Source organism: Myotis lucifugus, unplaced genomic scaffold (genome assembly GCF_000147115.1).
Source record: "Myotis lucifugus unplaced genomic scaffold, Myoluc2.0 scaffold_13, whole genome shotgun sequence".
Taxonomy (NCBI): Eukaryota; Metazoa; Chordata; class Mammalia; order Chiroptera; family Vespertilionidae; genus Myotis; species Myotis lucifugus.
This window is the reverse complement of record NW_005871061.1, coordinates 9,416,803-9,429,712: the sequence shown is the minus strand read 5'-3', so window position 1 is coordinate 9,429,712 and position 12,910 is coordinate 9,416,803. Positions and strand designations below refer to the sequence as shown.

The following is a 12,910-nucleotide window of genomic DNA, read 5'->3' as shown; positions in this document are numbered from 1 at the left end:
AACACAAATTAATCTTGAGATTATTATGATGAGTGAAGGAATCCAGCCACAAAATAATATACATTATATTATTTCATTCATATGTCCAGAACAGAAAAATTTGAAGAGACAAAAACAAAATGGATTAGTGGTTATTTAAAGCTTGGGCAAAATGGGAAGATATGGAGGTGGTAGCTAAAAGGTGTGAGGTTTCAAGGGGGAAAAAAAAGGAGACATATGTAATACTCTTTGTAATACTTTAAGCAATAAAAAAATAAAAATAAAATAAAATACTAAAAAAAATTAAAAAATAAATGGTGTGAGTTTTTTTCTTTTCAAGGTAATGAAATGTTCTAAAATTGACTATGATGATGATTTACAGATATTTGTGAATATACTAAAAACCATGAAGTTATACTTTAAATGGGTGAGTTATGTGGTATGTGAATTATATACCTATAAAGGTATTAAAATAAATTACCATTAAAATGGTAGCTACTATGGAAGCACTTAAATTACTCATTTAACCTTCATTTTAAATACTCTGGAGTAGGAGCTGTTATTTCTCTATTCTACAGATGATGAAACAAAAGGACAAGAAGAAACATACCTGGAGTCACATACGTGATAAGTGTTAGAGACAACAGTGGATTCCAGGCAATATGGCTCCAGAATTTGTGCTTTTGACTAAGATGCATAGTTAATTACTATACTCTAGCTCTAATTAGCAATAATCACATCATCAAATAATAGAGGACTTTCTTGTTATTTGATTCAGCCTTTAAATATTTATTGCAGTTCTACTTTGTACCAGGCACTTTTTTAAAGCATTGGGATATAGCAGTGTTCCCAAAGAGAAAATGACAGAATGCCTCCTGCCATGGAGCTAACATTCTAGAACATAAACTTTAGAATCCAGAAAAGTTAGATTTAAGCCTCAGCTGTAGACCTTACAAGTAGGGTGACTAAGTTTCTTAACCACTTTGATCCACATTTTCTTCTTTGTAAAAGGGTATGATAATTTTTCAACATCAAGTGTCACTATAAGAATTAAATAAGGTGATACTTGTAAAGCATTTATGAAAATGCTTCATACTCACTAAATGAAAGGTGATGGTAGCAGTGGCAGTGATAGTTTTAGAACACTATTACTAACAATGGCAATAATTATCAACCTCAGTATCATCTACTTATATAAAAACCATGGGTGGTGTTCATCACATCCAGAAGAACAGCTGCAACCAACCAGAAAGAAGTCAGTCCTACAGAGGTTGTCTTGGCAATGGCTGCGGCCTCCCCCAAGCTGTTTCTCAGAGCTGTTTCATGTAAGGGCGGGGTTTGAGGCAGGAACCCGCCCTCGGAGTGTGGACCCACTGAATCCTGGGTCGCTTTGCCAAGGGTTGCGCCCTCCCCAGCTGTTTCCTGTGTGGCTTGAGGGAAGAACCCACCCTCAGAGCACCAGGAGCGCCCAGCAGCAGTCAGTCCTGGGTTGCTGAGGTGGAGGCCACGGAGTGGTAGAACTCTGGGTCTGGCCCAACAGGGGGCATGGCTGACCTTCAAACCAGACCCTGACAGTAGAAAGGAGGGAGCCCCATTTCTCACAGAATCTGCTGTTGGATAGCTTGCTGTCAGTGGCCTGACAGCCAGGAACCCCATTCTCCTGCACCCCAGACCCTGACAGGAGGGAGGAGGGAGCTCCTTTCCTCACAGAATTGATAGGTGGCCAGTTTGCTTTCAGGGGCCTGCCAGCTAGCAAGCCTATTCACCTGCACCCTGGCCCCTGACAGCAGGGAGAAGAGAATATGTTTGATGATTCCATTGATTCCACAGATGATGCTGAAAAAGAAAATTTTCCCATAGAATTTCTTAATAGTATTACTACTTCAGGAATGCTGTGTCATAAATTAAAATTGAAAGTAGGTGCAATCATCATGCTATTGAGAAATCTCAATAGTAAACGGGGTCTTTGTAATGGTACCAGATTTATTATCAAAAGATTACGACCTAGCATTATCAAAACTGAAGTATTAACAGGATCTGCAGAGGGAGAGGCTGTTCTGATTCCAAGAATTAATTTGTCCCCATCTGACACTGGCCTCCCATTTAAATTGATTCCATGACGGTTTCCCATGATGCCAGCATTTGTGATGACTATTGATAAATCACAAGGACAAACTCTAGACAAAGTAGGCATATTCCTACCTGAACCCGTTTTTGCACATGGTCAGTTATATGTTGCTTTCTCTTGAGTTTGAAGAGCATGTGATGTTACAGTTAAAGCTCTAAGTACTTCATCACAAGGGAAATTAGTCAAGCACTCTGAAAGTGTTTTCACTCTTAATGTTGTGTACAGGGAGATATTAAAATAAGTTTAATCACTTTATCCACCATTGTTTGCATCACTGTTGTTTTTATATCATGTTTTTGTTGTTTTCATATCATGTTTTTGTCGCTTTTATATCATGTCTCTGTTGTTGTTATATCCTTTTGTTACTGTTTATTAATAAATTTATATATTATTTTCATATACATTTTACTAATTTCCTTTCATCTCTCACACTTCTATTATAGAGAAAGGGCAAATAGCAATATTAAAATATCTCTGCTAATTAATTCCCTTCTTTAAAAATTTTATTTTATTGATTTTTTACAGAGAGGAAGGGAGAGGGATAGAGAGCTAGAAACATTGATGAGAGAGAAACATTGATCAGCTGCCTCCTGCACACTCCCCACTGGGGATGTGCCTGCAACCAAGGTACATGCCCTTGACCGGAATCGAACCTGGGACCCTTGATTCCGAAGGCTGATGATCTATCCACTGAGCCAAACCGGTTAGGGCAATTAATTCCCTTTTAATGTGCACAGATTTTGTGCACAGGGCTACTAGTCATTAAATGTAGCTAATGATTTGAAGTTAGTGTAGAATGGAGATAGAGCTTTCTAAAATTTGCTTGAATAAGCTCATACAGGTACTTTTGCACCCAAGATCAAAACTTAAATCTTCTGATTTCAAATTTCATGTTATCTTTATTGCTATATCAACACTAAATGATTTTTATACCAGTTTCAAATTTAGAAAAACTCAATAAGGCAATAACAATACCTAGGTACATACTCATAAATGTGTTCTTTTGAAATAGTGGTTTACATTTTAGAAAAAAAATGGATAGTAAACAGACATTTTGAGGAGGACATTTAGGCTTAGTATTATTATTAGATTCAACATGTCTTTCCTTTAAAGCCAACAGAACTCTCAGTTGATAACTGAATAAAGTTCTGAAATATAATGTTACATGTTACATGTGTCAGTTGTTCACCTTAAATAAAAAGTCAGCTAATATTCTTCCAAATAAAAGAGTTTATTCTGGAAAATGAGAAAACTGCAATCAGGAACAGGCAGCCATACATGTAAGTTCACTAGGACAAAGAAGATGACATTATTTTACAGAAGGGAAGAGGATGTTAGGAAGGCTGTTGTAAAGAAAGAGTTCTTCCTGGAGGGTTTCTTTATGGAGATAGGTGTGAGGGCTCCCCCTACAGATCCTCCCCATTTCAATCTTGGTCGAGTTCTCTTTAATTTTTTACAGTATATTAAAAAAAAATTAAACCAGTCCATGATAGTTGTGTGGAGATTTAAGCCATGTAAAAATTAGTTACACTTAAAACTTTGATATATTTTAAGTGCAGACTCAGGGCAAGGAGGTATTCTCCATTGGTGTAGTGTTAGAAACTTTACTCCACAGGCTTCTACTTTGCTGTGTTATAAACACACATGCACACAAACGCACACAACCTTTTCCCCAGTTTCATCTATCTTTTAGACAAATATTTATTTATGATCTAATATATGTTCAGAGTTATAAATATTATTATTTTGACCATACCAGTCAGAATATAGCTCCAGTGTTTTGTCCTCGGGTTTCCTCCTCTTTCTCACCTGTATCTAATAACATGGCCTATTTGACTTCTGACCCTAGTTTTGCTCCCTTTACTCTATTATTAATCTTAGTGATCAGAAATTCCTAATAATTCTGCACATGAGGACAGCTATGCTGTAAGTAGCAGCAATTCACAGGAATACCCTACATGAAGCCAGTATGACGAAAATAGCTATACTATACTAAAGAAAGAAAAGAGAAGTGGTAAACCTGGAGATGGGGGGAAAAAAGAGTTTGTAATTCCCAGAGAGACTGCATGCAAGCAATATTCTTTTACGTTATATAAATATTCTTGTATTGACCTCACCTTATGTATCTGGTGTGTTCTTTATGAATTCATAGGCCCAAAACAGACTAAGCTATTACTATTACTAACACTATTACTAAGCATCTGGTTCCCGTCAGTCATACATATTGAGCACATAGATATTGAGGAATACCAAAAGTGTTTGATCTTATTTCTTTCAACTGTACCAATATAGCTACAGCCCCAATGTATACATGAATAACCCTTCAATGTGGTGACTTATCTGCCATCATTTTCTACTGTGTGATGCACAAGAAGAGAACTGACTAAATATTTAGGATGTTCCCCTAGTTGGATCATACTCTTGACATTAACAAACTTCATTACTTCTATGTATACACCATGTCTTGCTCCTCTTTTTCATTGATTATATTCAACCAGTTTTATCAATCTAGAAAGTCTATAATAATAAAAGCATAATATGCTAATTAGACCGACGTCCTTCCAGAGGACCTTCTGGACGAAGCTGGGGCTGCAAGGGAAGCCCGGGTCCCAGGTGCCAGAGGGAAGCCAGTGCCAGGAGCCTGGGGAAGGAAGGACTACTCTTGCACAAATTTCATGCGTCAGGCCTCTAGTTAAATATAATTGGAGAAATGTTCATTTATTGACAGAAAATTAAAAATGTACATATTCACACCTGAAGATTAGTAACAGCATGTGAAACTATATGACAAATGTATATTATGAAATATTCTGAGCCCATAATATTCAGACAGGTTAACTTTCCTCTCTCCTTTACTACATATAATTTAGTTTGGACAATGATTTGGTCGATTTAATGTTTGTCATTTTAGGGCCAGTTTTTAAATAAGGGAAAAAGAACCTGCTTTTAAGCATGTTTTTACCCCCTTCCAGCATTGATTTAAAAATATTTCTATTATCAAATCTGGTATCAATTTGCCAATCTACTCACATGCTAGCCAATATATTCCAGTACTTTCTTTTTATTTTAATGCTCACATAGTTGTCATTCAAGAGGACTCACTCATGGCCAAACATAAAAAAAGGATCCATTGTAGTTCTGCAAAGTAAAGAAAAATGTTATATTCTTAAATATGAAAAAACATTTTGTAGGTTTATTTTGTCCATGATATTTTTTGTGGAAATTTGACATTTTAAACCTGTTATTTAAGAATTATCATTCATAATAAAGAAAGATATAAATCTTGATTGTTTAAAGACATTAAAACCCAAGGACACTTTCTTAAAAGAGATTATCCAAGGCATTATCCTCAGGCTATACCTTCGCAGACAAATAGAATTTTAACACTGAGCCCTTGGTGGCTGAATTTGATCACATACGGCAATATGAATATCATAAGCTAAAAATAAATACACAATATCGAAGGGGAAATAAAGCATGGTTTGATTTTCATGTACAACAAAATTTTGCCCATGTCTGGATACTTGCTTCAATGTTAATTTTGAAAACTAAATATTAAAATGACAGGAAAAAAATATACCCTCTTGGTCTGGGACAATGCCATAGGCTAGAAAATAGAGAGCATCCATTGTCTTACTATATTAATTGTAACTCTCTTTGTAGTTACCCTATTTCAAAATCAACCCTACCTCCACTCCAGTTTTTCGGGACTCTTTGTATCAAAAAAGGCTCTCAAAGAAACTTTAGCATAACTGTAGAGATGACAGGGAATGGGTATAAGATTTGGGGAGAAAGAACTTGGGAGCATCATTAGCTAGAAAGTAGACATTTGATCCATTTATCATATGGTGTATTCACCATCTACAAAGAAGAATGAATCTAAAGGACAAATGGAGTCTTGAAAATTAATGTAACCTGTCTCCTGGGGTTGGATGGGGGGAAAAACAAGTTTGTAAATAAAAATGAACAAAATGACTTTACTAGGATAACTTCATAAAGTATTTAGTTGAACAGAATTGAATTAAGTTGTTCCTATAATCCATCAAAGTTAACATTTTGAGATAGTATCCAATGTGGTGTAGATGTTTTTGTTTATTCCTAATTTGTAAATTTCCAACTAGCCTAGTTTTTATTAAAAGTATGTTCATGCTTGATATAAAGACCCATTCATTTAAAAATGGATGGGAAATATGTGATATAATAGGAAAATATCTAATTGGAAGGATTCTTTTTCTTGGCCCAAGCATATAACTTAATTTTTTGATGGTGATCAAAGTTTCCTATATGGCTTTTCATATTGTAGCATGAGATTTACAATGTTGTTATATCTCTTCACTGAAATCACTAATGAATGCAGCAGGTGAAAACAGTTTCAATAGAAGAACGAAATTCTGTAGCATTGAACTGGGAATAGTGGCATGCTTTGCATTTTTAAAAAATGTACTTGCAGTAACAAATTGGAGCTGATTTTTTTTGTTTGTTTTTTTGTTTTCCTTTGCCTCCATTTTATTCTAAATCAGCGGAAATCCGAGGGGAAAAAGGCAGGAAAGGTAAGATTGGACATTTCAAAGAAAATTGATTTCAAAATATGTTGTGCTATTTTTTCTTAAACTTCTGAAGCTACAGCAGTTACTATATGGTGTTAAAACTATTTAAGATGACATATGTTGTGCTTCTCCCTTAAAAGAACTTCAAGCTTAGCTGTTTCCACATTTTGTATCACTTACATGGTCCTGGAAGCAATTTTCAAGCCTTATTTTATTTTATTTTATTTTATTTTATTTTTCGCCAACACTTTCTTTTTCCAGGGTGCCAAAATGTCATACTGCTGACAGTATCACTTTGTGAATGTTCTGGTAATACAGTTATTTTAAGATGAATTTTAGCAATAAAAGAAATTATTCTGGTATCAATTCACAATTTAGCAGTGACAGCAAAAGTTAGTGAATATGTAGAATGATGATGTCTGATAGGGTCACAAGGAAAAATTTTGTAACTAAATTAAACATGGTTAATCAGCAAATTGATGTTCTCTGAAAAACTGGGCTTTAGAATATAATCTTTCATGTGACATTTTTAAGTTCTGCATATATATATATATATATATATATATATATATATATATATAATCTGGCTTTTTAGAAAACTATAGTTTTCTAATATCTTTCACATATTGTTAAATTTTAGTTTCCTAATTAGCTAAAGTGCACCACCACTAAAACACTAAAATAAATAGTTTTTCAGCTGTTCATTGACATTTTTTCCTAGAATTTATGTTTTAGTTTCCACAACATATTTTGGGGTTGAAAGAAATGAGTTTCATGTAATATTTTGATGTAAGATATTTTACAAATTAAATTCATTTATTATTAAGTGCTGTCTATATTAGAAAATAAAATGTTACTTTAACTGTATTTTTGGTTAAATATGAGTATAATATTTAAGAATTATCCTACTCTAGTTTAAGGGTTCAAATTTTGTTTGAAAAAAAATGCCAATGGGTCTTCTACACTGTGACAGAAGTAATCTGTTAGCCCTGACTGTTTTTATCAAGTGTGAGAAATACCTGAAAATGGAGCATGACTAAAATGTCCAAATTAATTTTCATTAATGTTTGAAAGATAAACTAAAATAATGGCATAGATTGTTTTCAATCAATATACCTTTCTGAGACTTTTCAAATGCTTGTCTGAACTATCTTATCACTGTGACCTTGAAGCAATGAGTTTTTGAGAAGTAACTCCTCTCAGAAAGCAAAAGATCATAAAAGAGTTCAATTAAAAGGAGAGAAGCAAGGGTAGTAAAATGTATGGAGAGAGAGAGAGAGAGAGAGAGAGAGAGAGAGAGAGAGAGAGAGAGAGAATGCGCAAGTGAGAGAGAGAAGCTCTCCAGATTTTAGATGTTATGACATTCTCAACCATTCTGACAAATTTAGAAATAGATCCAATGCTCAGTTATTTAAACATTGGGATTTTGAATAACAAAAATATTGATAAATTTATCTAGTATAGCTGTTTTATAAACAGAAAAATGTCTTTGTTTCAAAAATAAGGACTATGTATATGGCACTCTGGGGTAAACTCATTTTCCTGTTCAGAAAACACCTGGGTCATGAAATTTTAATATCAAACATGTCAATAGTAAATATTAAACCAGTAATTTCACAATATAAGGTACAATGGAAAATGTGGTTTTGAGTGAAGGACACACACACACACCCCCACATATATATATATATATATATATATATATATATATACCCCCCCCCATACCCATATATCCATATATCCATATATCCATACATCCTTATATATTTATATATTTATCCTATATAATAAAAGGAGTTTGACCAGGGGGCGGGGCTGGCCAACTGCCCATGGTCCCTCTTTCCAGCTGGCCCCGCCCCAAATCATCCCCCCCATCAGGGGTGGGGCCAGCCCGCCAACCACCTGTGGCCCCTCTCCCTGGCCGGGCAGGCCTGATTGGCCCTGATTGGGGCGGGCCAGCCAGACCTCACCTGTGCACAATTTCTTGCACCAGGCCTCTAGTATGTATGTGTGTATATATATATATATATAATTTTTTTTCAAATAAAAGCAAACCTAAACTTAGGGAGAGACATTATTCAGACTAGAGTTCTGATCTCTGAAATCTGCAAGGGTCTTAATACCTAACAGAAAAAAAAATGGTTTCTTTTTTAAGGTAAATAAGGGCAGGTAGAGATAAGCAAAAACTTTTAAGAAGAAACTGGACAAGCAAGATAAATAATCAATGGGATCCACCAGGAAAAATCTCTCCCTGTGGTCAGCTGGTTCAAAGGAGACCCAGATATAGGGCCATGTTCCACTTTTTTAGTGCTTGTTCATTGCTTGCAAGCAAGAAGAGTTCAGCTGCCTGTAGGAAGGTAATATACCTGATTTCAGTTTGGTAAAGACAAAGCAAAAGTAAAAAAGGTACACTTATAAACACTTGTTTATTTTCTCTATTAACTTCCTATACCAATGTAAGAACAATAAAACTAACTTACTGATATTGTGCTTACTCTGTTCCAAGCACTGTGTGTATATGTATATGTGTGTATATATATGAGTGTACATATATACACAAATTTAGTCCTAACAGCAACTCTAAATGTTTTTTGTTTTTTTTTTTTTACAAATGAGTAAACCATAAAACACCGTGACTTGCCTAAGGTTACAGAGCTCACAAGTAGAAGAGCCATGGTTTGAACCAGGCAATCTGTCCAGAAGTTCTCTTGTAAAAAAGAAAAGAGGAAAACTTGAAGTCATAAAACAAATACTTCTATCTCAAAATAATTGTTTTATTGTATATTGGTAGTTATATTGAATATATTTAATGTTATTTTTATGGAAGAATAAGATGTTCACAAATTTTTATTTCTGTCAACTATGGTGATGCTACAGACACACCATAAAGCAGTGTTCACTGGTGTGTACCCATTATATACCTGAACTGATATAATATGGTTAACATAAACCAAGGAGATCAGGTCTGTCCTCCGATGTCCTTTATTTTTGGTTCATTGCACTTATGTATACATTTGAAGGGTATTTTGGATATTAAATTCGAGAAGCTATAAACCTTAAATATATTGTGTCAGGATGTTCATTAACTTTGGATTTATTGAAAATGTTTCCATAAAAAGTTGAATTAATCTCTTGAACTCCTGAACTTTACCTATTTGGGTTTTGTTAATATAAATGATAAAATACAGCTTTTATGTTCAGTTTAATTCAGAGTAAGTGAAAAATATAAGGGTCTTGCATTTGTAAAAAAAAAAAAAAAAGAAGAAAAGAAAAAAGAAATGGGGGTGGGCAATACATTACCTTAGCTAAAAATAAAGTATCTAAAGTCATGCTTTATTGTCTTTTAGATTCTAAAACATCAAAGCACCTATTCCACAATGATTTCCCCATGTGTTTAAACTTAAATGACTCAGACGTCTCAACCAACAGGATCTATTTTCACATTCCAAATCAGAAGTTTAAGTTACAGAGATAGGCACTGTTTTCTACTTTCTTCCTATCAGATCTTTTATATTTCACAAAGCTAGTGCATTCAAGGAGCAGAATAAAAGCATATGATACACTCCATAATTCATTCATTCTTTAACCACATAATTGGGAAATTGGGAACAGGGTGAATTTCAACACATTATTCAACCTGGGATTGAATAAATTAGTGTAAGCAATGCTTATATTCAACTAAAAGAGAGACATACACATTTTAACCTGGTTACTATTTTTAAAAAATAATTTCTTGTTTAAACACAAACTGGTTCCCTTAGTTAGCACTAACTTGGAAATTTCTGTGTAAATATTTTTCTTCAAGATCCCTACACTTTTGGCTATGTCTGAGTCTAAATGCCCTCAGGGCTTGCACAAATGACCAATCTTGTTAAAGAGTATGTTCACCAAAGTGCTAAACTGAAGAGGACAGAAACAGAACTGACAGATTCTCAAAGGAGTATATTTCTTATTTCTTTATGTTTGCCTGAGGTAAATTTACAAAGTGGCTTCTTTCAGAATGAGCTAGTGGGTAACAGAAAGAGTAGCTATAGTAGCAAAGCAAACGAAAGTCATTTTCTGTCATTGCCCTATCTTCTCCTGACTCCTGTCATTTGTGTACAGTAATCATTTGCTCCAAGGCTACACATGAAGGAGAGAGAGGCAATGAAAATGTGTGAACAACCATATATTAAAGAATTCACTTTACTGGTGTCTGCAAGGCACCTCTCTATCCCTTATCCCACTCAACAATCCAGAAATGTGTGGAAGTCCTTTCTTAAGAAATTCTTCTACATGTATAATTTGAGAGTTTGAGCACGGAATGGCAAATTGAGATATTTTAATAGGTTATATACAAATGAAAGTAATTCTAAGACTATGTTTCTGAAGAGATGTTTCCACCTTCCTTGGCTTTGTAAAGTGAAGGATTATTTGCATACATTACTTTTTGGAGTAAATGCATCAGGCTAAATCTACAGCAATTGTGAGTGCCATTTCTTCTATTCTACCCAGTTTTCTTATCAAATGTTTAATTTTGTGTTAATAATGCTACGAGAAAATTAAATCACACTAAGAGTTCTAATGTAGCATTACCGCTGCAAGGAAACCCATTTACCTTTTTTCCTGCATACATTCCATAGATAGGCTCTTCCAGGGACATTGTACGTCGGATACTTCTACAGTGTCTTAGCTTCTAATTTTGCTTTGGAATAGATTCATTATTTAACTCAATGGGTAATGACTGAAAATTTAGTTAGTGCAAAATGTGGCAAATAATTTAAAGGGCACTTCTACTTTTATCCCTTTGGAACCTCCTTTTATGCTTATTCAAGACTTCTGCCAGCACCTAACTTTAATGTAGCCATCAACACAGATAAATGTCTGTTTTGTCTTGCATGTTTGTTTGTGTTGATTTGTTTTTTGTTGATTTTTGTTGCTGTTTTTGTTGATTCTGTGACCCTTCTATGTACATATGTGCATTCCCTGAATCTTATTATCATGTGATTACAAGGATTTCATTGTTTTAAACATTGTCTTCCATATTTATGATTATAACTTTAAAAATATATATATTTGTATTGATTTCAGAGAGGAAGGAAGAGGGAGAGACGGGTAGAAACATCAATGATGAGAGAGAAGCATTGATCAACTGCCTCCTGCACACCCCACACTGGGTATGGAGCCTGCAACCTGGGCATGTGGCCTGACCAAGAATCTAACCATGACCTCCTGGTTCATAGGTTGACGCTCAACCACTGAGCTATACCATCTGGGCTATAATTATAACTTTATTATCTGCTTTGTATTATCCTATCTGGTTGACCTGAGGTTTCCCTTCACTAGGTGTTCCAATTGCTTAGTCCTTCTTCATTTTACCCACCTATGATAGTGTTTCCTACTTACATTTATCCCCCCATCTCTTCATTGCCATCCTTGGCTCCTTACTCTTTTATAGTGCCAGTTTCCAACTGTAGTCGCCTCACAGATTGTATTCTCCACAGGCCACTGAACACTGTTTAATGACAAAAAAAATATCTCAAAATTGTACTGAAGATTTAAGGTTACTACATATTCATAGTATTAAGCTGTAGGTATTATTCAGAAGTCTTTTTATTCTCCTCTTATTAATTTTCTATTCCAGGTCTCAAGACTAATATCCAAAACTCTTTCAACCATCTTCAAATTTTTTTTCACAAATTCCAACACTGAATTATCCACAGATTACTTTAAGTTCTACCATCCTAAGATAGAAATGATCTTTGTAAACACAATATATTTGAGTTCCTTTCTAGTCCCTCATTTATTCTCTTTCAGTTATTGAAATGTCTACATTTTTAGTCTTTTCTGCATGCCATTTCCCTTTTTATTTAAAAAACTAGAGGCCCAGTGCACGAAATTCGTGCATGGGTAGGGCCCCTAGCTGCTGCTGGCTGCCAGCGGGAGCCACCTTTCCTTGGCTGCCAGCTGCCAGCCTGGGCCTTCCTTTGTCCCACACTGCCCCCTAGTGGTCAGCACACATCATAGTGAGTGATCAAACTCTTGGTCGGTCAAACTCCCGAGGGGACACTTTGATATATATATATATATATATATATATATATATATATATATATATATATATATATATCAAAGGAAACACAAAATAAAAAGTACCCCCCTTAGGTAAGCTTTTCTTCTTAGTAGATACTGCTGTAGCTCAGTAATAAATTGAAGGAGTCATCTCCCCCTATTTACTGAATCTTCTCATTACACATTCCCTTCTATAATCTGTTAT

The 12,910-nt window shown here is 34.8% G+C and overlaps 1 protein-coding gene across 6 annotated transcripts in view; it reads left to right on the top strand.

The window, feature by feature from the left end:
- Positions 1-12,910, top strand: part of PCDH11X (protocadherin 11 X-linked) — an 814,523-nt gene that overhangs the window by 415,310 nt on the left and 386,303 nt on the right. For 2 of the 6 annotated variants that reach the window (XM_006084704.3, XM_006084705.3), the window contains exon 4: positions 6,628-6,657. The exons of the other annotated variants lie outside the window; for them this stretch is intronic. In XM_006084704.3, coding sequence (XP_006084766.1) covers positions 6,628-6,657 — 30 coding nt within the window. The remainder of the gene's footprint in view (positions 1-6,627; positions 6,658-12,910) is intronic. 6 annotated transcript variants of the gene reach the window in all.